General features: G+C 40.4%; 1 protein-coding gene across 5 annotated transcripts in view; it reads right to left on the reverse strand.

Annotated features, from left to right (window-relative positions):
- IST1 (IST1 factor associated with ESCRT-III) overlaps positions 1 to 26,634 on the reverse strand; it is a 31,054-nt gene extending 4,420 nt beyond the window's left edge. For 2 of the 5 annotated variants that reach the window (XM_082676264.1, XM_082676260.1), the window contains exons 1-8: positions 26,425 to 26,598; positions 17,909 to 17,989; positions 8,713 to 8,815; positions 8,100 to 8,280; positions 7,245 to 7,332; positions 2,274 to 2,357; positions 1,646 to 1,756; positions 222 to 422 (exon numbers count right to left, since the gene is read on the reverse strand). In XM_082676264.1, coding sequence (XP_082532390.1) covers positions 222 to 422; positions 1,646 to 1,756; positions 2,274 to 2,357; positions 7,245 to 7,332; positions 8,100 to 8,280; positions 8,713 to 8,800 — 753 coding nt within the window. In that variant the 5' untranslated portion in view covers positions 8,801 to 8,815; positions 17,909 to 17,989; positions 26,425 to 26,598. Of the gene's footprint in view, positions 1 to 221; positions 423 to 1,645; positions 1,757 to 2,273; positions 2,358 to 7,244; positions 7,333 to 8,099; positions 8,281 to 8,712; positions 8,816 to 17,908; positions 17,990 to 26,424 lie in introns of all 5 variants that reach the window. The other 3 variants (XM_082676261.1, XM_082676263.1, XM_082676262.1) reach the window with 3 other exon arrangements.
- Between the last annotated feature and the right edge of the window lie 343 nt (positions 26,635 to 26,977).

Genomic DNA, 26,977 nt, shown 5'->3' on the forward strand with positions numbered 1-26,977 from the left:
CTAGATTTTCCCACTTCATTACCTACAGATGAACCAAAAGACTTTCTCCAAATCCCAATGCTATTTTTTCCATAGTATGAGCAATAAACTAATACCAAATATTCTTACTGCTAAATCCTCTTGATAACCTACAATTCCTGAGTGTATTCACAGAGCCAACCTGTCATCTTCTGTAACATTTTCTAGAGTTTATATCCATATTTATTTGTATGTGTACTTACTGGTCCCTTTGGAAGAGGGTATGAGAAAGGAGTGTTTGGAGATGGCATAGGCATGGGCATGGGCATTGGCACTGTTCCATCAAGTCCACCAGCTGGTGCTGTGAATCCACCCCCACCTCCTCTTCCAGGGCCCCCTTTCTTCACATCATCTGTGAATCCAACATCAATAAGATCTGTATCTACTCCAGGAGGAGCTTCTGCCTAAGAAAAAGAGAGAAACCCGTATCATTAGGCCTGTCACCAGCTAGGTTCCCCAGGAAGCTGACTCTGAGATGGTGATTAGCGTTGACAGTTGTTTACTAGAGAGGTCTCTTGGGACAGACACCTGTGGGGACATGAAGGAAGCAGGGCTGGGCAAAGGAAGAAGGTGGGCTGCCATGCATTCACAACAAAGGGGTCAGCTAATTCCCCCAGGGAGTTCTGGAGCTAGGCTGGGACTACAGCAGGTGCTCCCAACTGGGGACAAAGGGGCAGAGTCTTTAATCCCCTGCAATGACCAGTTACCAAATACAGGCTGCCCCCAGGAAAGACCCTGGGTAAGGAAGCTGTCTTCTGAGGGCCATTGCTGGAGGGACACTCAGCTGCGTGAGCCACCAGTCATCAATACTCTCAAGAGCTGGGAGAGGGGCTTCCCTGCTGGCGCAGCGGTTAAGAATCTGCCTGCCAGCGCAGGGGACACGGGTTCAAGCCCTGGTCCAGGAAGATCCCACATGCCGCGGAGCAACTAAGCCCGCACGCCACAACTACTGAAGCCCGTGCACCTAGAGCCCATGCTCTGCAACAAGAAAAGCCACTACAATGAGAAGCCCACATACCGCAACGAAGACCCAATGCAGCCAAAAATAAATTTACTTAAAATAAAAAAAGAGCTAGCGGAATAAATGTTTCTGTCCTGAAATGTGTACTTCAGGCAGGGGGAGGGCTGTCTGAGCAGCACACCAAAACATATACTATACCCAGTCAACATGAACTGCTGATTTACTATTTGCATATCTGCCCTTCTTTCACTGTAAGCCTCTTTAGGACAGGGACCTTGTTTATATATTTTCTGTATTCTCAGCTTTCTGGAGCACATGGCAGGCACACAAAAGATGTTTTCAGGCTCTGTTCTGGGTCTTGAGGCTTTTCTTGCTACCCATAGGGGCCTCTCAATTCCTTGAACTTCACTGAAAAGTAGCAATAATGCCACTTTATATTTGTATCAAAGTTTGTACCTTTTCAAAGTGTTTTCAGTCATTCATCTCATCTGATCCCTAAATACTCTGAGAGATGCAGGCATATTTATTGTTACCCCAGAGGCATTAACTGGACAAAGGCTTAAACTCCCATATGCAAACTTGAGTGCAAAGAAAATGGTTATTTTTCAAAGACAGTGATATTGAGAGACTCACTTTCCTTTGTATTCTAAAAGACTCTAAACGTACCATGACCACAGAGTCAGGCTCATAGGGCACATTGTAGTTCTTGGCAATTTCAATCAGGTATCTCTCCACCAGGATTTTGGGTGGGGCCTCCACACTCAGTTTGTGCATTAGCTGTAAGTAAAAGATCCAGGGTTAAGATGCATCTGCATCAACCAGCTTAAGCCTAACCTGTATCAATTTTAAACTTTGTTCCTCACATTTCAAATTGAGAGGAAAAAAAGAAGCTCCATCCAGTTAAATTATTTTTTTCAATCACAAAGCACAAGACCCGTGTATCTCACATTTCTCTGGTTACATATGCCTCAAAGACTGATATTGCTGCCTTCCACATTTGAGATCATCTACCCTTCTCCCCACCTCACTTCTACCTCCATAAATCACAAGTGGCACAAAGGATAAGGTACAAAATCAGGAATGACACAGGATGATGGAAAGCTTCACAATCAGAGGTGTAGGACAGGGGTAAGGAGCTGACTGCACTGCCAGACAGCATTCTTCTCTCTCTATGAAAGGTGCAATCCCAGATTAACCCTACATTACAGTGGTACCCACTGGACTCACTGCAGGCAATAAAAATAACCTGCCCCACCCCACCCATTGCTTCATGTTTAACAATTATGTTCGTTACCCGGTCATTCACAGTTCCAATCTGGTTGGTCCTACATAACTTGCCATATTCCTTGCTATACTTGGCACAGAGTTGATCAGCAACCTACAGAGAAAAAGAACAGTAAATAAAAATGGAAACCACTCCTACAGAGGGCTTCAAGCTTCCTCCTATTAACAGTAAACAGGATTTCCAAAAGACTAGGTCTGTAAAGCCTTAAGGGGTACATAATAATTCATTTAGTTATTTGTTTACCCAGCCATCCACTGAGCTGCAACTATGTGCCAAACTCTATTATAAACATTATGTTATACACTACAAATGATGAAGAAAAACAGACATTGTACCTACTCTTATAAAATCTTACAGTCTCTGGGTAAAAACAATCATTACTCAAATAATCACAAAGATAAAGGTACAAATGCAGCTGTGATAGGGGAAAGGAAAAGTACACTAAACTATCTGCTTACAACAGTAGAATCAGACCTGATCAGAAAAGTCAGATAAAGTGATGCTTCACTGAGATGTAAAGGATGATCAGGAGTTAACTAAACATGGAGGGAAGGAAGAACATTCCAGGAAAAGAAAACAGCATGTGCAAAGGCCTCTGCTGGAAAAACAGGGCCAATCCTCAAGCCAAAATAAAATCAGTGAGCCTCTTGTGCAAGGCCCAAAGGAAGAGTGTGGTAGGAAATGAAGAAAGGCAGATGGCGGCCAGACAGTGCAGGGCCGTGTAGGCTTTATTAGTTTTGTTTCTATCACAAGAACAACAGGAAACTACTAAAGGACTTTAAAGCAAGGGGTAGTGACAGGATCAGATGAGTGTTTTGAACAGAACCCTTAGTCGTTCTGATGGAATGGTGAACAGACTAAAGGAAGCCAAAGTAGATGTAGAAAAAACGTTCAAGAAGTTACTACAGGGCTTCCCTGGTGGCACAGTGGTTGAGAGTCCGCCTGCCGATGCAGGGGACACCGGTTCATGCCCCAGTCTGAGAAGATCTCACATGCTGCGGAGCGGCTGGGCCCGTAAGCCATGGCCGCTGAGCCTGCGCGTCTGGAGCCTGTGCTCCACAACAGGAGAGGCCATAACAGTGAGAGGCCCGCGTACCGCAAAAAAAAAAAAAAAGAAGTTAGTACAGGCAGGAGATGACAGTGCTATTAGACCAGAGTGGTCCCAATACCTGGAAGTTCAGTGAGGGGGCACTCAGTGTTAGGTAGACTTTCAGTGGTACTGGGTACTTATAAGTTTGTTATTTGTCTTTTAACGATGGTTTTTGTTCTGCTTTATACTATGCAGAAATCTTTTTTACTTATATTATCACTCTTTGTTTATGGCTTTTAGGTTTTGTGGCATGTTTATGCCTTTTCCACTATGAGATTATTTTTTTTAATGCCTAACTTTGTTTCTTTAAGGTTTCATTTTTTTAAAAAAAACATGTAAATCTTTGTTTCATCTGGAATTAATCTTGATATAAAGGAGGAGTACAAGAGAGGCTATAAACAAGATTTACATTAAAAGTAGAAGTAGTTGCCTCTACTCTCCCATTCCCCTACCCACAAAACTGTATAACCACCCTCCCTACCCTATCAGAATACAGGAGGCTTACTCTCTGGGGAGGTTAAACTAAAGGAACTGTGGGCTCCATGCACAGCAGAGAGCAGAGATACTGGCAACAAGAGAATTATGTGCAAATCTTCTCTAAGAGAGGAATGATACCTTTGGCTTCCTTCTCCCTGTGCTCTCAAAAATGCAGCCAGCTTATACCTTCCAGGTAGAAGACAGAACTCCTCTCTGAGGAAAATGACCATTCCAAGGAAAGAAAACTAGTTCCTGACAGTCTAGAGTTCCCTCAAGAAAGGGCTTAGTCAGATCATTTAACAATAAGCTGGTGCTGGAGGTATCATGCTCCCTGATTTCAAGCTATACTAAAAAAGCTGCAGTCATCAAAACAGTATGGTACTGGCATAAAAACAGACAAATCAGTGAAACAGAACAGAGAGCCCAAAAATGAACCCATAGTTATATGGGCAATTATTCTACAACAAAGGAGGCAAGACTATACAATGGGTAAAAGATAGTCTCTTCAATAAATGGCACTGGGAAAATTGGACTACTCTCTCAAAACATACACAAAAATAAATTCAAAACAGATTAAAGACTTAAACGTAAGATCTGAAATCATAAAACTTCTAGGAAAAAATACAGGCAGTACACTCTTTGACACTGGTCTTAGTAATACTCTTTTGGGTATGTCTCAGGCACGGGAAACAAAAGCAACAATAAACAAATGAGACTACATCCAACTAAAAAGCTTTTGTACAGTGAAGGAAACTACCAACAAAATGAAAAGGCCACCTACTGAATGGGAGAAGATATTTGCAAACAATGTATCTGATAAGGGGTCAATATCCAAAATATACAAAAAACTCATACAACTCAACACCAAAATACAATCCAATTAGAAAACTGGCAGAAGATCTGAACAGACATTTTTCCAAAGACAACAAACACATGGCCAACAGGCACATGAAAAGATGCTCAATATCACTAATTAAGGAACTGCAAATCAAAACCACAATGAGATATCCCCTCACACCTGTCAGAATGGCTATCATAAAAAAAAAAGACCACAAATAACAAGTGTTGGTGATGATGTGGAGAAAAAGGAACACTAGTGTACTGTTAGTGGCAATGTAAATTGGCGTAGCCACTATGGAAAACAGTATGGAGATTCCTCAAAAGATTAAAAACAGAACTAACATCTGATCCAGCAATTCCACTCCTGGGTATTTATCCAAAGAAAACAAAAACACTAATTAGAAAAAACATATATATGCACACCTATTCTCACTGAAGCATTATTTACAACCACCAAGATATGGAAGCAACCCAAGTGCCCATCAATAGATGAATGAAAATGCAGTACATATACACAATGGAATATATTACCCATAAAAAAGAATGAAATCTTGCCATTTGCAACAACATGGACAGACCTAGAGGGCATTATGCTAAGTGAAATAAGTCAGACAGAGAAAGAAAAATATCATATGATCTCACTTATATGTGGAATCTAGAAAATAAAACATATGAACAAACAAAAACAGAAACAGAATCATAGATACAGAGAACAATCAGGTGGTTGCAAGAGGTGGGTGGAAGGAGGAAATAGGTGAGGGAGATTAAGAGGTACAAAGTTCCAGCTGCAAAATAAATCAGTCACAAGTATGAAATGTACAGTGTGGGGAATATACTCAATAACTAAGTAATGTGTTTGTATGGTGACATATCATAACTAGACTTATCGTGATCATTTTGAAATGTATAAAAAAAAATCACTATGTTGTGTAACAGGAACAACATAATGTTGTAAGTCAATTACACTTCAAAAACAAACAAACATGCAACAAACTCATAGAAAAAGAGATCAGATTTGTGGTTACCAGAGGCAGGGAGTGGGAGGGAAGGGGGAATTGGATGAAGGCACTCAAAAGGTCCTACAAATTTCCAGTTGTAAGGTAAGTAAGTACTAGAGATGTAATGCACAACATGATAAATATAATTAACACTGCTGTATGTTATATATGAAAACTGCTGAGAGTAAATAGTAAGAGTTCTCATTACAAAAATAAATTTTTCTATTTAATTTTGTATCTATATGAGGTGATGGATGTTCACTAAAATTACTGTGATAATCATTTCATGATGTATGTAAGTCAAGTCATTATGCTGTACATCTTATACAGTGCTGTATGTCAATTACACCTCAATGAAACTGGAAGGAAAAAAGAGAAACAAACAAACAATGAATTGGCATCTGGCAATAAGCCCACCCAAGCACACAAGAGGTTCCAATCCACTTTTTAGTACCTCACTCTTAAATATGAACAGCCAAGGGCCATGAAACCTTTCAGAAAAGCCTCTATTATAAAAATAGTTTAAATCTAAGAAATAGATAGAAGGAAACAATACAGAAACAAGAAAAGTTAAAAAGGGACTATAATATTCTCAGAGAGTTAGAAGACATTGTAGCCATGAAACAAAAATAATAGACTATTAAAAAAATACATATTCAGAGACTTAAAAAGAGCTCTTAAAAAATAAAAACAGGGCTTCCCTGGTGACGCAGTGGTTGAGAGTCCGACTGCCGATGCAGGGGACATGGGTTTGTGCCCCGGTCCGGGAGGATCCCACATACCGCGGAGCGGCTGGGCCAGTAAGCAATGGCCGCTGAGCCTGCACGTTAGGAGCCTGTGCTCCGCAACGGGAGAGGCCACAACAGTGAGAGGCCCGTGTACCACAAAAAAATAAAAAAATAAAAAATAAAATAAAAACATACAGAAGACAAGGAAATCTCATAAGATAGGTTGGGAGATAAGACTGAGACAATCTCCTAGTGAATAACTGGCAAAGATGTAGAAAATAGAAGAGAAAACAACTCGACTGAATTTGTACCTGAGCAGTCAGTACCATATCCACGATGTGGCAGGCAATTTCTCAGTGAATTTTTCTGTCTCTTCTACCAGACTCTAAGCTACAAGAGTAGGGCTCGTGTCATACTTTGCTCACCACTGTGCTCTCAGTACCCACCCAACTCACAACATCTGCTCAATAAATATTTGTGGAATGAATCAATGAAGCAAAACATCCGTTCCCTTAAATTAATGTTATTTTAACTTTACTGGTTTACAGTTGTATAAAAACTCTTCTATTTTTACATACTTAAATAACGTTACAATAAAAATAATTTAAGAAAAAACTGGGGGATATTTGTAACTTTGCCCCTTAGAAAAATTACTCAAGTTTGGAAAACACTGTTCTGTTCCATGATATAAGGCCTGAAAAGGAGGAAGAAACAAGTTTACAAAGACTTTTTCAAAGGCAGCATGAGAAGGGTACAAAAATATGTGGTCAAAAAAGCAGAAGTGACTTATTTACCAACCTTTCTAATAGGATAAACTTCATGCATCACTGAAACTGGTTGTACTCACAATTTTCAACTCAGCCACTTCTGACTGGAGTCGAGGAGCAGCCCAAATCAGTGTAGACACAGATTCAGCCAGACCAGAATCTAACTCCCTAATTAAGGTAAAAAAAAATAAATAAAATTTAACATTCTTTCAAACAAACAAAACCCCATCATCTGTATCCCATACTTGATAGCCTCTAAGGCAATTTCACAAATCTCACTGGATTCTCACAATAACTCTAGGCTTCAAGCCATCACTGTCATCCTATTTTGGAGGGGGAAACACAAACAAGTAACAAGCCCAAGGTCACAAAGTCAGAAAATAGTTGAGCCAAGACTCAAACTTAGGCCTCTTGATTTCAGATTCCAAATTTTCTTTTCACCAGTTGTTTACATTGAGATCAAGCCTTCAAGTGAATAGCAGGAAGAATGTTGTTGGGTATGTGAAGTGGTAGTCCCTTAGTGCTATCGCCCTACGTGTAGGAAGGGACAAGTATTACTACTCCTTTCTCAAATTCCAGAGGTGATTTGACTTAGGTCTTCAAATTAAAATACCTTACTTCATTACAGTTATACAAGATGAAAAAGTTCTAGAGGTGTGCTGAACAACACTGTGCCTACAGTTAAACAATACTGTATTGAGTGCTTTAAAATGTTTAAGGCAGATCTCATGTTAAATGTTCTTATCAAAAAAAGGGGGATACAAGGAAATTTCTGGAGGTGATAACTGTTTTCTAACTTGATTGTGATGATGGTGTACAGGTGTATGCCTATGTCCAAACTCGTCAAATTGTACACATTAAATATGTGAAGTTTTTTCCTAAATAACTATACCTCAATGAAGTTTAAAAAAAAAAAAAAAGACAAACCAGCTTACTTCATAGACTGGATGAGGCCAAACCGAGCCAGCAGCAGGTCACAGTACAGCTCCAGGATCTCCATGGCCTCCACAAGGTAGTCTTCCCGAATAATGTGCTCCACTCGGATTCGAGCTCGTTCATCTTTCCCAGCAGCCAGATAGTCAGCAATCTCCTTCCTTGCTTTCTGGGCCAGTTCCGCTAAAGCACAAATCCCACTCCAGTCACAAAGTAGTAGTATACTGGGCCCTGGCCTGCAGGCAGACATCCACCCCAAAACAGAAAAGTGGGTGTTTCTACTATATCCTAGCTCACCCTCCCTTAGCAAATTTAGTTTCATCTCATCTAGTCTAGAATTTGCTACCTCGTCTAGATGAGAATATTGTTTGTGTAGCCAGAAATTTCTACCTATGGAGTCACGTTACCTATTCCACAGCAAGAGTATGTTCCTTTCCCTGCAACAAAGTGATTCAGTCTAACTAGTCACAAAGGACAGCAGAAATGTATCCAAAACCTAAAGGATATGGGATCCTTAAACTTCATAGTGCTAGCCTGAAAGAGCCAATATTGAGGTGCTAGGACTCAGTGGTGTATTTTGGGAAAGAAAATATACTGCAATCATGCATAACTCACTTTTTTTTTTCTCCAATAGTTTAAGACGGTTTATGACTAATCTCAAATTGACTCGTAAACGCTCAGCTTTAAATCCAGAGCCCAGCATGCTGTGCTATTCCTCCTGGAAAAAGATAAGAAGCACAGTGACTACTTTCAAGTTAAAATTAGTTCAGGAACTAAGACCAAGTTAGAGGGTGGATTATTTGACATTATAAACCAGAGTAGTTTTCTAATACAGGTAAATAACATGATATGACTCACAGTTTTTAAAGGTCATTTGGCTGCTGGGTGGACAACTGATTGGGGGAGGATAATAATGGAAGCAAGAGAACCAAGAACAAGGCTATTACAACAGTCCAAACAAAAAATGAAAATAGCTTAGACTGGGATAGTTAGCAGTGGTGATGGTAGAAGTGATTGGATTTGAGATCTGTTTTGGGCACAGAGATGAAAGAACCTGGTGATGGATAAAATGATTATCTATCTCTGTACTGGTGTAGGAGTGGGGTGATAAAAACAAAGAAGCTGGAAGTCCTCCTACTTCTCCCCCCAAAAAGATAAGAGGTAGTAATAAGAAAAGATTATCAAATTTAGAACTAAATTCAAAAATATTATCACCTTAATTCCAAATCCTCCTACTAAGTCTTAGCCTTTGGAACAAGCTACTGCCCAAGATCACAGAAATATCATTAACATCTACCCACCTACAAAGAAATATACAAAGAGGTAAAAAAGTTAAAAAAAAAAACTGCTCTATAAAATTCGACAACAGGGATAAACAACAAGGTCCTACTGTATAGCCCAAAGAACTAAATTCAATATACTATGATAAACCATAATGGAAAAAATATTAAAAAAAAAGAATGTATACATATATACAACCGAATCACATTGCTCTACAGGAGGAATGAACACAACACTGTAAACAACCATACTTCAGTAAAAAAAATTTAAGAACAAAAAGCAAAATAAAATAAAATTCGACAACAGAAGGCTATTATTTACTAAGACTTTTACTGAACAGCAGAGTTAAAGTCAACAAAACCACTCCCTCCACCCATAAGACTTAAGGGTATAACACTGTGCATTGACCACTGTGCACTCTGTATCAAGACAGCACTATTTCTCTCTATTAATTATGGACCTGAACTTCAAAACATGTAATATCCAAACAAAAGCTAGGCCTAACAAAGTAACCGAAGGACAGACAAACCAAAAAACATACCCAGTGTAAGGACAAACACTAGGAATAGTATGTCTGCCTGTGCATAAACCACTAACAGAAAACATCAGATGTATTTTCCTTTCGTGAAACTGCCTGCAGAATCCTTTATACTTCATTTAATAATTAACCCAAGTCCCAGTTTACAATGGTAAATATCTGGGATCCATGATAATACTAAATTATGTTCAATCCACTTAACAAATATTTGCTGATTATCTCTATGACAGACAATGGCTAGATGCTGGAGATAAAAAAATTTAGAAGGCACAGTCCTTGTGATCAAAAGAACTTAAATTCTATTGGAAAAAAAACAGCTAAGAATATCTGGCAACTACATTACTATTTGCTAAGAACTAGAATTCTAGAGTAGTACTCAACTGGAAGTGATTTTGCCTAGAGGGGACATTTGGGAATGACTGGAGACATTTTGGTTTGTCGTGATTTCAGGAGATGGTACTAGCATATATAGTAGGCATACAAGGATGCTGCCTACATCCTACAATGAACAGGACAACACCCCCGCCCCAAACAAAAAAAAATCCAGCCCAAAATGTCAATAGTGTCAAGATTAAAAAACCTATTCTAGAGAAAAGACATGCAACCTGCTCAGGGATGTTACAGAATTCTTTCTAGGAGAAGGAAAAGCCTAAGCCAAGTCCTGAAGGACAAGCAAGATATTCGTAAGGTAAAAAGAGGGTGTGACTATCCTGGGCAGAGGGAGTGATGTATGTAAAATCCAGGTACTAGAAAGAACAAGAAGTTTTGTGAGAAACACAAGTTCAGTACAGCTGAAGCATGGTACTAATTACAGCTTATGCCACATGTCTCATAATCCTAAATTCAAAACTTCAATTCAGGGCTTCCCTGGTGGCGCAGTGGTTGAGAGTCTGCCTGCCGATGCAGGGGACACGGGTTCGTGCCCCGGTCCGGGAAGATCCCACATGCTACGGAGCGGCTGGGCCCGTGAGCCATGGCCGCTGAGCCTGCGCGTCTGGAGCCTGTGTTCCACAACGGAAGAGGCCACAACAGTGAGAGGCCCGCGTACCGCAAAAAAAAAAAAGAAACAAACTTCAATTCAAAAATTATTTAGATGATGTCAGGTGCTATAGTAGGTTCTGGTGCTGACTAGATCCATACAGTATTCCTGTTCTGAAGGCATTCATAACCAGAGATAGATGGAAATTAGAAAAACAGCCTGGGAAACAGTAACTAGCACTAACATTTACTCTACCAGGCACTTGCCCAAGATCAGCCAGCAACTAAGTGGTAGAGCTAAGGATAAAACCTAAGTGCATCTGAATTCAAAATCCAATTAAACAATCCTAATCATACAGTGCTACATCATTTTTGGTACTAACAATTGTGATACAATATATATTTTTAACCCCCTTCAACAAATATTTATTGAATGCCTACTATACTGTGACAGGCCCTGGAGATAATATTGGTAAGGAAAAACAGACACAGTTACTGCCCTTATGGAAGTTTATAGTCTAGTTAGAGAAACTTATCACATCAGTAACTAAAATAACAACTGCAGTAAGGGCCACAAAGAAATAATGGTTCTCTGGAGTTTATTATTATGGGATTTGAATTCTTCAGTGGATACCATCTCATAGATAAAAGATAACAATACTGGGGGTCTGATACAGTTATGACAGAAAAACGTCAAGATTCCTCGGTAGTTCTTAAGTAGTCTATAATCATCAGATGCCGTCAATACTTGCAAACAAAATATCAGTCATATCTGTACTTTATTTTCAGAAGCCTTAAAAACATATACATTTTGACCTAGTAAATCTACTCCTAGAAACTTAACCTAAGGAAATAATCAGAGCTTCATGCACAGAATTTTATACAAAAATATTTATCATGGGGCTTCCCTGGTGGCGCAGTGGTTGAGAGTCCGCCTGCCGATGCAGGGGACATGGGTTCCTGCCCCGGTCCGGGAAGATCCCACACGCCGCGGAGCGGCTGCGCCCGTGAGCCATGGCCGCTGAGCCTGTGCGTCTGGAGCCTGGGCTCCGCAACGGGAGAGGCCACAACAGGGAGAGGCCACAACAGTGAAAGGCCCGCGTAACGCAAAAAAAATAAATAAATAAAAAATAAAAAATAAATATATATATTTATCAGCACATTTTAAGACCAAAAAATTGAAATAATGAACCATATGAATAATGAAATACTGTTCTTACTAGTTAAACAAATTATATATATTTACGATGGAATTTTAAGTAGCCACTAAAATATTTTTTAAAAAGCATTTACTGGGACTTCCCTGCTGGCACAGTGGTTAAGAATCCGCCTGCCAATTCAGGGGACATGGATTCAATCCCTGGTCCAGGAAGATCCCACATGCCACGGAGCAACTAAGGCTGTGCAGCACAACTGCTGAGCCTGCGCTCTAGAGCCCACGCGCGGCAACTACTGAGCCCATGCACCGCAACTACTGAAGCCCACGCGTTCTAGGGCCTGTGTGCCGCAACTACTGAGCCCACGTGCTGCAACTACTGAAGCCCGCAAGCCTAGAGCCCATGCTCTGCAACAAGAGAAGCCACCGCAATAAGAAGCCTGTGCACCACAATGAAGAGGAACCCCCGCTCACCGCATACAGAGAAAGCCCACACACAGCAACGAAGACACAATGCAGCCAAATAAATAAATAAAAAGCATTTATTAACTTATTTATTAATGATATTAGTTTAAAAAGCATGACTATATATGCAGGATGACTCCAAATTCTGAGTTTTAAAAAAAGCACATATGTAAAGACAAAGGTTAGACTAAAAAAACAAACAAAAACAGATTTAGTTTTTCCTATATGTAAAACTCTTTTCAAATCCAAGGAATTTGAACTAACATTAAAGCTAACACTAAAAACGAAATCTACCTCAGAAAGTATATAATTCGGAATTTCTATCAAAAGACAAAGAATAATATAAATAAATTCATTTGCCTCCTTAGAAAAGCAAAATGTTAACTCATCAGTAAACATTAAGATCAACTTATCAGAATAGGTATCTAAAGTGGCTAGACACTGAAAGACACAAAAGTGTTAATGGAAGAGACAGGTAATAAGGGGGTAGCTTTAGCAACATGAAGAAACTCTGGAGGGTGTAAAGACATCTCTATTTCACATATTTGCCTAAAATGGGTCAGCATCCACAAATGCTAGTTTGGGACCATAATGAAACAGCTTGGAAAAGAAAGGAACCCAAACAATCATAAGAATAGGGACTCTGAAGAAGAAAGTGCTAAAATTCTCTGAAAGAGGAGCTTAAAAATATTTTATGCTGCAAATATAAATCGAACTCTGTGAAGGAAGTTGAAAACACTGAAGTGAGGTCTATATTTCACTGTTAATCTTTTGGCTTGGAATGTGTGGGGAAGTTTCTCTCCCCCAAAAACCCTACTGTAAACCTACTGTAGAAAGCAGATAAAAATAAACCTAAATTACTAATCTTACGATTCAGTAATAGTATTTGTTCAAATTTACAAAAATAAGTAAAATCACAGTGCCCCTTTAAAGGAGTCTAACAATCAGGGTCCTAGCTGGAAACACATAGTATCCACACCTGGGTAATGTGAGACTTTAATAAAGAGACTACTTACAGGACCTCCCTGGTAGTCCAGGGGTTAAGACTCCGAGCTCCCAATGCAGGGGGCCCAGGTTCAATCCCTGGTTGGGGAACTAGATCACGCATGCATACTGCAACTAAGAGTCCACATGCCCCAAGTAAAGATCCCACGCACCGCAGCGAAGATCCCACATGCCACAACTAAGACCCAGAGCAGCCAAATAAATAAATAAATATTTTTAAAAAGAGAGACTACTCATGCAGCTCAATAACAAAAAAACAAACAACCCAATCCAAAAATGGGCAGAAGACCTAAATACACATTTCTCCAAAGAAGATATACAAACTGCCAACAAACACATGAAAGAATGCTCAACATCATTAATCATTAGAGAAATGCAAATCAAAACTATAATGAGATATCATCTCACACCAGTCAGAATGGCCATCATCAAAAAATCTAGGAACAATAAATGCTGGAGAGGGTGTGGAGAAAAGGGAACACTCTTGCACTGCTGGTGGGAATGTGAATTGGTTCAGCCACTATGGAGAACAGTATGGAGGTTCCTTAAAAAACTACGAATAGAACTACCATATGACCCAGCAATCCCACTACTGGGCATATACCCTGAGAAAACCATAATTCAAAGAGTCATGTACCAAAATGTTCATTGCAGCTCTATTTACAATAGCCCGGAGATGGAAACAACCTAAGTGTCCATCATCGGATGAATGGATAAAGAAGATGTGGCACATATATATATACAATGGAATATTACTCAGCCATAAAAAGAAACGAAATTGAGCTATTTGTAATGAGGTGGATAGACCTAGAGTCTGTCATACAGAGTGAAGTAAGTCAGAAAGAGAAAGACAAATACCGTATGCTAACACATATATATGGAATTTAAGAAAAAAAAATGTCATGAAGTACCTAGGGGTAAGACACGAATAAAGACACAGACTACTGGAGAATAAACTTGAGGATACAGGGAGCGGGAAGGGTAAGCTGTGATAAAGCGAAAGAGAGGCATGGACATATATACACTACCAAACGTAAGGTAGATAGCTAGTGGGAAGCAGCCGCATAGCACAGGGAGATCAGCTCGGTGCTTTGTGACCGCCTGGAGGGGTGGGATAGGGAGGGTGGGAGGGAGGGAAACGCAAGAGGGAAGAGATATGGGAACATATGTGTATGTATAACTGATTCACTTTGTTATTAAAAAAAAAAAAACAATAAAAGTGAGGTACCACATACTCATTATTAGCCCCTAATCCTATCAAAATTCCATCTTTAAAATAATATAAGTAATGTTAGGGAAAAAAATGAAATAAAATGCAGATTATTCATTTGGTTAGCGGAATAGATAGCTATATGGGAGATCAGAATCTAAAAGTGGTATTTAGAATCCATAAGGTAGTCAGTTTATCACTGTCAAAATTGATTTTTGCATGTAATGGAAAGAAACATAAGTTCTTGCTGCTTTTAACCCTTCTAAATGAGTCAAAAAAACCCACAAAATATATCGAGTATATTGTGCACAAATAAAGACAATGCGGGTTTGAAGGAACTTTACTGATCAATGATAGAAATATACTCTATTTCTGTAAGCCTCTCAATTAAATAATGTGAAATATTTGTGATGTACAATAAAGACATTTAGAAGAATAAAAAAAAAAGAGAGACTACTTACAAAGGTGTGGGTAAGACTTAGAGAAACCAACAAAGGACAGTGAATTGCCCCAGAACCATTAACACATCTAGGCCTGAAGGGGCAAGATGAGGAAGTAGAATCTGGAGAGGGTAGCTATATGGAAAGGGCCACCAGACAGGAATCACTGGTAGAGGTATGCAGACCACTTGCAGCAACCTGGAAGGAAAGCAGCAGGGGAATAAATACCTAGCCCTCATTCCTCCTGCCAATCCATCTACCCTTCAACTGGAAGCCAGAAAGCAAAGGGGCCCACAGACACGGTACACGTGAATGAGCCTCCAGGGATGTAGATCAGAGGGAAAAGGATGGTATGTGGCTCTGGAGGAGGAAACAGAAGGCATCCAGCCCAAAGACTATTATTTCTCCACAAGACCAAAGAAGCCAGAACCTACATCTACCAAAGCAACCTCAAATTTACACTGTACTAAGACTTCAGTTAACCAAGCTAGAAAATTGAAGCTAAATGGTCTTTCTACAATAATAAGTACGGTATAGTGAATATAATTTAAGTTCTTACAACATAATCTCTAAAGTCCGTTTCAACCCTATGATTCTGCAGGACACTAAATATCCCATTGTACTGAATTATATGAAATAGGCAAAAAGGCATAGACAATTGAGATTAATCCTCAAGACATCTCTTGCAAATCTTATTTCTTAAAAGTAACGTAGGGCTTCCCTGGTGGCACAGTGGTTGAGAGTCCGCCTGCCGATGCAGGGGACACGGGTTCGTGCCCCGGTCTGGGAAGATCCCACATGCCGCGGAGCGGCTAGGCCCGTGAGCCATGGCCGCTGAGCTTGCGCGTCCAGAGCCTGTGCTCCGCAACGGAAGAGGCCACAGCAGTGAGAGGCCCGCGTACCGCAAAAAAAAAACAAAACAGTAATGTAATCTGCACACTCATGTTCATAGCAGCATTATTCACTATAGCCAAGTGGTGGAAACAATCTGTCCATTGACAGATGAATGGATAAACAAAATGTATATACATGTGTGTATATATACACACACAATGGAGTACTAATATTAGTATACTCCAATAGTCTATGTTGTAGCACATGAGTTTCCTTCCATTGAAGGTTAAATAATACTCTATTCATCTATCAGTATTCTAGCAGTATTAGTCTATCAGTATTTAATAATATATATATCTTAATGGTAAATGTATGCATATACCTTAGGATCCAGCAATCCCATTCCTGGACATACACCCTGAAAGAAATCTGTACAGAAGACCATGAAGACACATGTATACAGATTCTGTGGTAGTAAGGAGGTGGAGGAATGCTAAGTGTCCATTACAAGAAGACAGATAAAATGTAACAGAAACATGACAGAATACTATCCAGAAATCAGAATTAATGAACTAGCTATTCTTAGAAAAACATGAATAGTCCTTAAAAAACAGAAGTAAAGAACAGGGTTCTAGGTTCAGCATTCCTTTCACTGAATGAAGCTATAAATCCTGAAGAGCACGTATGGAGCAGCTCTTCGCGAATTCTGAAAAGTAAATAATAGAAGCTGGATGGAGACCAGAATTTGATATGCCAATAACGTGGTAGTGAGTTTATCACTTTTTTTCCTCTTATATTCCCTGGCCTAGATGCAAGGCAGCCTGAAACCCAGAAGTGAACACTGATAGAGAAAGGAAGAATATCAAGAGAAGCTCTCTAGTCCTGCCTTGAGAAACCAGAAAGGGGACCCCTGGTGTGGACAGAGTGGGTGAAATACACCAAACCAGGAAAGTCAACTCATGGAAAAGACAATCAACATACATCAATGCTGAGATTATACAGATGTTGGAATTAACTGACAAAGACTTTAAAGCAGCTACTATAGGGTTTCCCTGGTGGTGCAGTGGTTGAGAGTCCGCCTGCCGATGCAGGGGACACGGGTTCGTGCCCTGGTCCGGGAAGATCCCACATGCCGCGGAGCGGCTAGGCCCGTGAGCCATGGCTGCTGAGCCTGCGCGTCCGGAGCCTGTGCTCTACAACGGGAGAGGCCTCAACAGTGAGAGGCCCGCGTACCGCAAAAAGCAGCAGCTACTATAAAAAGGTTGCAACAATTCAACTATATTTCAATAAAAAAAAAAATTTAAAAAAACGTTGCAACAGAGGACTTCGCTGGTGGTGCAGTGGTTAAGAATCCGCCTGCCAGTGCAGCCGGCACGGGTTCGAGCCCTGGTCCAGGAAGATCCCACATGCCGTGGAGCAATGAAGCCCGTGCGCCACAACTACTGAGCCTGCGCTCTAGAGCCTACGAGCCACAACTACTGAGCCCACGTGCCGCAACTACTGAAGCCCGTGCGCCTAGAGCCCATGCTCTGCAACAAGAGAAGCCACCACAACAAGCCCGCGCACCGCAACAAAGAGTAGCCCCCTCTCGCCACAACCAGAGAAAGCCCGCGCGCAGCAACAAAGACCCAACGCAGCCAAAATAAATAAATAAATAAATTTATTTAAAAAACAAAAACAAAAAAAAACGTTGCAACAGGTAAGGCCAAATACTCTTGAAATGAATAACAGAAAGTCTCAGTAAAGAAACAAAAGACATAAAGAGGAAACAAACTTTTTTTTTTTGACTGCGTGGAACCCAGCCCCAGCAGTGAAAGCACCAAGTCCTAACCACTGGACCACCAGGGAATTCCAGAAGAAACAAACTTTAGAACTGAAAAATACATCAAAAGTAAGAAACTCACTGTGTGAGCTGGATAGCAGAAAGCAAATGACAGCAGAAAAAGCCAATGCACTTCAAGATAGGTCAATACTACGTATCCAATCTGAAAAACAGAGATAAAAAACATTGAAAAAAGTTATCAAAGCCTCAGATATCTGTAGAACAAACAGCAAAGGACCTAATGTTTGCACTGTCAGAATCCCAGAAGGATGGGAGAACCAGTTTGGTACCAAAAAACTTTTGAAAACTCCCCAAATTTAGCAAAAAACATAAAGCTACAGACTGAAAGAGCTCAGAGAGCTCCAAAGAAATTTATGCCTGGACTCATCTTAATCAAATTGAAAACTAAAGACAAATTTTTTAAATACTTAAAGCAGTCAGAGAAAAACATGTTACCAATAGATGACCTATTCAAATAACAGATTTCACATCAGAAACAATGGAGGCCAAAAAGAAGTGCCAAAAGAAAAGAACTGTCAACCCAGAATTCTATATCCAGAGATGATATCCTTCAGAAATAAAGGTGAAATAAGTCATTCTCAGATGAGGGAAAATTAATAAGAAAACTTGGAAAACTAAAAAAAGGAAGAAATGGCAAGTATTTATATCTTATATTACAGAAATGGCAAATATCTGGGTAAATATAATAGATGGTTCTTCTCTTGAGTCTCTTAAAACGTATTTGAGGGACACTTCCCTGGCGGTCCAGTGGTTGGGATTCCGTCCTTCCACTGCAGGGGGCGTTGGTTCGATCCCTGGTTGGGGATCCTGCATGCCAAGTGGCATGGCCAAAATAAAAAAATTTGTATTTGACAGTTAAAAGCAAAACTAATAACATTGTCTGATGGGTTTTTTTTTTCAATGTATGTAGATGTAATACATAAGATAACCACAACATAATAGTATTAAGGGGGGCAGGGCAAAGGGACCTATATGTTTCTATATTCCACAATAAGTGATAAAATACTGATTCTAAGTAAATTGTGAAAAGTTAAGTACATTCACTGTAATCCCTAGAGTGACCAAATAAAACGTACTATATCAAAAAATAGACTAAAAAACTCGACAGATTTTAAATTTGATACTAAAGTGTTCAAATAACCCAAGAGAAAGCAGGAAAGCAGAAACAGAAATGAAAAACAAAACAAATAATAAAATGGTAGAACTAAAGTCAAATATACTAATAATTACATAATTAAATAGAAATGATCTAAACACAAAACAGAGAATTGTAACTATGTATGGTGACAGATGTTAACTAGACTTTCTAGAATGGTTCAAAAAATGATCCAACTATATACTGCCAAGAAAAAACTCACGTCAATACAATAATGTAGGTAGGTTAAAAGTAAAGGATGAAAAAAACTAGATCACGCAAACACTAATCAAAAGAAAGCTAGAAGTTGTACCTTTCGACCCCCTCTACCCATTTCATTACAAACTTCCAGTTATAAAATAAATGAGTCTTGGGATGTAATGTACAATGTGGTGTAGTGACTGTGGTTAATACTGTACTGTGTATTCGAAAGTTGCTAAAAGAATAAATCTTTTTTATTTTTTAATTTTCTGGCTGTGCTGCATGGCATGTGGGATGTGGGATCTTAGTTCCCTGACCAGGGATTGAACCCACGCTTCCTGCAGTGGAAGCTTGGAGTCTTAATCACTGCACTGCAAGGGAACTCCCAAGAGAATAAATCTTGAAAGTTCTCATCAAAAGAGAAAGAATTGTAACTCTGTATGGTGACAGATGTTAACTAGACTTACTGTTGTGATCATTTCCCAATACATACAAATATCAAATCATGTTGTACACCTGAAATTAATAAAATGTTATAGATCAATTATATCTCAACTTAAAAAAAAAAGCTGAAGGGGCTGAAGTGTTAAAGTAGACTTCAGCAAGGAAAATCAGGGATACAAAGGAATATTATATAATCATTAAAGAGTGAATTCACCAAGAAAATGTAGCAATACTAATAGTGAATTCAGGGAACAACAGAGCTTCAAAATACAAGAAGAAAAGACAGGACAGGACAAAGAAACAAATCCTTAACTGTAGTTGGAGACTTCAACTGTACTTCCCTCTGTAATTCATCAACTAGTAGACAGAATATCAGGATATACAAGAACTGAACACCAACTGTATCTTACTGATGTTTACATAGAACACTCCACTCAACACAGCAAAGCACAGGGAACATTCATGAATACAGACCGTATCCTAAAGTACAAAACAAACCTTAACAAATTAAACAGAACTTAAGTCACCCAAAGTATGTTCTTCAACTGCAATGGAAATTAACCAGAAATCAGTAACAAGAAAGATAACAGAAAATCTCCAAACACTTGGAAATTAAACACCATTACTTCTAAATAATCCATGTTAAAGAGGAAGTTTCAAATGGAAATTATTTTTAAAGGTTTAAACTGTAAGAAAATGAAAATTAAAATATAACACCAAAATTTGTGGATGAAGCTAAAACAGTGCTTAGGGCAAAATTTACAACTCTAAATGCTTACATTAGGAAAGAAGAAAAGCCTCGGGACTTCCCTGGCGGTGCAGTGATTAAGAATTCGCCTGCCAATGCAAGGGACATGGGTTCGAGCCCTGGTCCAGGAAGATCCCACATGCCGCGGAGCAACTACTGAACCTGCACTCTAGAGCCCGCGTGCCACGACTACTGAAGCCTGCACACCTAGAGCCCGTGCTCCACAACAAGAGAAGCCACCACAATGAGAAGCCCGCGCATGGCAACGAAGAGTAGCCCCTGCTCACCGCAACTAGAGCAAGTCCGAGCGCAGCGACGAAGACCCAACGCAGCCAAAAATAAATAAATAAATAAATTTATATTTAAAAAAAGAAGGTAGGTCTCAAATTAGTAATCTAAGCTTCCACCACAAGTAACGATAAAAAGAGCAAAATTAACTCAAAGCAAGCAGAAGGAAACAATAAAAACAAGGCAAAAACCAATGAAACAAAAATGAGGAAAATCAATGAAACCAAATGCAGGTTCTTTTGAAAAGAGGAAGAAGGGAGAGAGGGGGAGGAAGAGAGAGAGGAGACACAAATTACCAGTATCAGGTTGGAAAGAGACAGATATCATTACAGATCCTACAAACATTAGAAGGGGACGTTATTACTAATCTACACCTATAAATTCAACCATGAGACAAAATGAACAAATCTGTTAGAAACGCAATTTACCAAAATTGACACAAAGTGAAACTATATTCAACATCTTGTAAAAATAACCTATAACGGAAAAGAATCTGAAAAAGAAGAGATATACATGTATAACTTAATCACTTTGCTGTACACCCAAAGCTAACACAACACTGTAAATCAACTATACTTCAATTTTAAAAAAAAAAACAAAAACTGACACAAAGAAGTCAAAAATGTAATTGCCCCTAAACATTACAAAAATTGAATATAAAATTAGGAACCATTCCAGAAGAAAATCCAGGCCCAGGTAGCTTCTCTGTTAAACATTTAAGGAAAATTAGCACAATTATTTACATGAACCCTCACAACTCAAAAGGCTGGTATGAGGATTAAATGAAAATCTGTGGAGTTTAGGGAATTCTCTGGTTGTCCAGTGGTTAGGACTCTGTGTTTTCACTGGCGAGGGCCTGGGATCAATCCCTGGTTGGGGAACTAATATCCCGCAAGCCTTGCGGTACAGCCAAAAAAAAAAAAAAAAATTGTGGCATTTAGAACAGTGCCTAGAACATACGTACACAATAAGCACCATATAAACGTTTGTTAAAATAAACTCTAGGGAGTTCCCTGGTGGCCCAGAGGTTAGGATTCCAGACTTTCACTGCTGTGGCCCAGGTTCGATGCCTGGTTGGGGAACTGAGATCCCGCAAGCCAAGAGGCGCGGCCAAAAAATAAACAAATAAAATAAAGTAAAATAAAACAAACTCTAGTCAACAGACCCATACTCTGGGCTTCTCTGGTGACACAGAGGTTAAGAATCCGCCTGCCAATGCAGGAGACACGGGTTCGAGCCCTGGTCCAGGAAGATTCCACATGCTGCGGAGCAACTGGGCCTGTGCACCACAACTACTGAGCCTGCGAACCACAACTACTGAGCTTGCATGCTACAACTACTGAAGCCTGCACGCCTAGAGCCGGTGCTCCGCAACAAGAGAAGCCACCGCAATGAGAAGCCCGCACACCGCAACGAGGAGTGGCCCCCACTCACTGCCAACTAGAGAAGGCCCGAACGCAGCAACAAAGACCCAATGCAGCCAGAAATTAAAAAAAAAAAAAAAAAAAAAGACCGATACTCAAAGAAAACGTCTAATAATCTAAAGATCAGCTGATAAATAAAATTTTAAAACTGAATAGTTGATGTACAATATTATATGTTACAGATATACAATACAGTGATTCACAATTTTTAAAGGTTACACTCCATTATTAAATGGAATTTTGTATGTGTCTTAGGTTAAAATAAAATGTTAAAGGTATGCTTTGTATCTTTTTTCCCCTGCTTTAACTTTTTTGATTAACTGTTTTGACCTCATTGGAGGATTTCAACTGTACATAATCAGTATAGCTCTTCTTGAAGGCAAACACTATTTCTGAGGTTCCACTGTTATTCTCACACTGCCTTACAGTACTTAGTACAAAGCTGTCACTCATTCATCATGTTAATTAGTGGAAATTTAACTAAAAATAACATTGATTTTTAGGGGCTTCTCTGGTGGCGCAGTGGTTGGGAGCTCGCCTGCCAATGCGGGGGACACGGGTTCGACCCCTGGTCCGGGAGGATCCTGCATGCCGTGGAGCAACTGGGCCCGCAAGCCACGGCTTGAGGCCTGCGCACCTGAAGCCTGTGCTCCACAGCGGGGGACGCCATCGCAGTGAGAAGCCCGTGTGCCTCAGCGGAGACCCAATGCAGCCAAAAATAAATAATAAAAATTAATGAAATAATAATAACATTGATTTTTGAATTTCACAAACTTACAGAATCTAGTTTTGTTTTAGATTTAAGGAAAGGAAAATAATTTGCCAAAACACTTTGTCAACTTGAGTTCTGAGGATTTTCAACTTTCAGAAATTAGATTCCTGGACTTCCCTGGTTGCCCAGTGGTTAAGACTCCGTGCTTCCAATGCAGGGGGCACAGGTCCTAAATAATTACCAATATATTTTAAAAATCATCAGACTCAAAACTTATCTAATACAAAAGATCAATTTAATTACCATTTCAGGATTTTTGGGGGGGGGGCATGCAGCACAGCTTGCAAGGATCTTAGTTCCCCGACCAGGGACTGAACCCGGGCCCCAGCAGTGAAAGTGCCAAGTCCTAACCATTGGACCTCCAGGGAATTCCCACATTTCAGGATTTGAAACTGTGTTTCCAAAGCTAACTACCATAAACTTTGTATCTTACATGATTAGGAATACTAATTTTAGGAATAACCTAAAAGTTAATAAACTGTTCTGGTAAACAGTTACTGTTTTATACATATACAAACATTTACACACATAAAACAAACATATATACATTACCACATACTAATATTGTCCAATACCTAATTTAAAATTCTCTTCTGATTTACAGGTTATTCTGAGATCATTTTGTGCCTCAACATTTTTACTGTCATTCATCCACTCACCAAACATCTGTTGAGTGCTATTCTATCAAGTACTGTGCTAAGCCAACAGAGACAAGAGACATTTAAGTAAGATGTGACCCTGGTGTTTCAAGGAGTTCACAATCTAATGGGGACAAGTGACACAAAAACAACTATAAGATACATAAACAACTATAACATAAACCTTATAAAAGGATTATGAACTAGTGACTGCAAATCTACTTCTCAGTATTCTAACTACTATTTTTATTAGTGTAACACCATTATGTCACACACTGGGCAGCAACCTCATGTTCCCTTCTTGGCTCTTTCCGATCCCTCACTTTACCCCAGACCTTAACATTGGAGCAACAAACTGATCTAGTCCCTCTTTTATCACTCAGCTCCAGGAGCCTTTTAAAACTGGATAATTTCTCCATCCTGAATAAGGGAAAACGTAAAACCATGGACTGGCTCATTCCTCATTTTACCTGGGGGGAGAAGGGAAAGACTGCTGCAGCTCAGAACAGCTACCCAAATTAGTGAAGCTGCCTAGAGGCAGTAATCCTGAAAATTTAGCTAGAAATAGCAAAACAGACCCTCATGTCCTAAGAAACCAACTTTAGAGTCTTGTAGCTCCAAAAGAACCAAGCTGGGAAGGGAGGCAACAGTCAATAGTGGATAGAATGATAATTTTGTAGTACACAGGAAAACTTCTGTATTTGAAATGTATTATTTTATTTATCCTGAATACTTCTTTCTTATAAAATAAGTGATGTAAACAGATTTAGGTATGATTTAGGTATTGCAGACATGAAGATGTGACATAAAAGTACAAGCAAGCTAGAAAGCATTTCCAAGATAATATAGCCCAATTCTTAAAACCATTTCATTTACAGAATGCCCAGTTTACTGTATTTTCACACTATAATCAAATCTCCAGTGACCAAACTAATCAAGATTGAAAATTTAATAAAATAAAGGACCACAAAACCAGTAGCATCATGTATAACTCACAACAAAAGTACAGGCTTCAGAATTCAGAGACCATCAAGATTTTCTGGAAGGAGCTATAAATACTGAAATGTGTAGGCATTATAAAAGGATCTTTATCTTGTTTCTCAATAAAAGTAACATTAAAAAAATTACAAAAAAATTCTTTGGGTACGGCTTCCCTGGTGGTGCCGTGGTTGAGAGTCTGCCTGCCGATGCAGGGGACACGGGTTCGTGCCCCAGTCCGGGAAGATCCCACATGCCACGGAGCGGCTGGGCCCGTGAGCCATGGGCGCTGAGCCTGCGCGTCCGGAGCCTGTGCTCCGCAACGGGAGAGGCCACAGCAATGAGGGGCCCGCGTACCGCAAAAAAAAAAAAAAAAAAAAATTCTTTGGGTATACTTTTACCAAGAGTTTCTCTTAAGGCATATTTTTACAAAGTTGTTAATGATGGACTCTGATCACTAGTGAATCCTTATATCACTTAACGGCATATCTGCTACAGCCTATAGAACCTTATTTTAAACGGCTGCCTAATACCACACTGAGTAATCATTTTTACTTAATTCCTCAACCTTTTTATATTTGCTATATAAAATAATGCTGAAGTTAGTATTCATGTGCATACTACTTTTCCTGTATTTTAAATTACTTCATTAGACTACACTCTTTTCTAGTTTTATTTTTAAATCAAAAGAGACTACACATCATTGGGAATTGATTTTGATTTTAAAGGAATGAGAGCTTAAACTAAGTAGACTAGAGTTGGGGATTCTGGAGCTCCTATCATTGAGAAGCCAGAGGCACAGGAGTAGAGGAAGAAAGAAAACAATTTGGACAGAATAACACTACTTTAAAAATGAGAAAACTTGAGAAACTGGGTGGCTTTAAAATGTAATACTAACATTGAGGTTTCAAAACAATCTTTTATCCTCTAATAAAAGGATATTACTAAGTCCTCCTATCCCAGAAGATGAGGTTCTGAAGAAGCTGTAAAAACAAAATTTCCCGTGGAAATTTCTCCATAGGTAAAGGAGTCAAAGGGGGGGAGGGGGAGGGGGAGGAAACATATATATATATCAACTATTACTTTATTAAATAAATACACAACGGGGGTATAAACGAAACAAGATTGGACATGAACTGATCGTTGTTGAAGATGGATTAGGAGTGAATTCATTACAGTCTTTACCTTTGTCTGTTTGCAATGTTCGTAATAAAAAATAATGAATACGCAAGCATAATAGAAAAACTATGACCAGCTCTTAATTTCAATCTTACTACTTCAGAGAGTGGAAGTCGCTGCCTCTCCTATTACCTAATCATTAAACCGGACACTCTTCGGTCCCGATCCCGGTAAAACTATGCAGGTCGAGTTTCAAGTCCTCTCACCTCCAGCACCGCGGAAGAGGAGCGATGAGAACAGAAAGAGGAAGGGGGGCAAGGACAGGGCTACAGGCTCCTCACTAGATTGCTCATCAGACAGGCAGGGGTCTGCGAAAGGGGGCCAAAGGTCGCTTTTTGCTTCCGCTGAAGAAAAACGCAGTTTCTTCCGGGGCCCCCAGGTACCTTCCCTGGAGGCCGCCCCGCCCGGGGGGAGGCTGCCGGGCTCGGAAGCGAACAGACTCCCGCAGGCACCGGGGACACAACCTTACCGAAGTCTCCCTGGGCCAAAAGGGACCGGGTAAGGGAGTCCCCGAGAGCGCCGGCCCGGCCCTGTCCCTGTCGGGTGCCGAAGCCCAGGCCGCGGCGTTTCCGCCCCGGGGAAGTGACGCCTCGGAGCAGGGAGGACAACAAAGTTTGGCGGCGTCAAGTATTCGGGACCAACGGTGTCCAAGTTGCCTGCGGCCCTGCCACGCCCCCGGGCCCGGCCTTGGGCGGCCTTTCGTGCCACAGCCTTTCCGGCCCGACCTCCAGCCCGACCCTCACATCCAGGATCCTTCTCTTTCTCCTCACCTGCCACCTCAAGGTCCTCTGAATCCTGGGCTAGGGACTTCTAAATCCGGAGCGCAGTGTGAGGAGGAAAACAAAGATCCTTGACGCTGAAGAAGCCACACTCACCTGACCGAATCCGGACCTGAAAACGGAAGAGACAGACTTGGGGAAGAAGGCTTAGCATCCAAAATGGCGACTAACAAGCCCTCAGCACAGTGAGCACGGGCGGAGGGATCCTCGGGGCCGAGCTAGCCACGCCCTCTTTCCAGGGATTGGCTGCGCACCCTCCGCTCGGGACTCACGCCCCGAGGGCGTCCGGGCTCCACCGCCTAGCTCCCTTCGGAGCTGGCGCAGCCGGGGACTACTTCCAGCGGCGGAGGCACGGACGGCAGCGGATACACGTGACGTCTCCAGAGTCACCTGCTGGGGCGTTCGTTGTATTTCGCTGGTGTTTCCCCGGCTGCCGGGAGGCTGGCGGAGGAGGCTTGTTTTCCGAGTCCGCGCCCATGTTTAGCGTTGTTCCAGTATATGGAAAAACCGGCTCCAGCACCGCCTCCCAAACTCCCTGAGTTAG

This window comes from Grampus griseus, assembly GCF_964374135.1.
Source record: "Grampus griseus genome assembly, chromosome: 19".
Classification (NCBI taxonomy): Eukaryota; Metazoa; Chordata; class Mammalia; order Artiodactyla; family Delphinidae; genus Grampus; species Grampus griseus.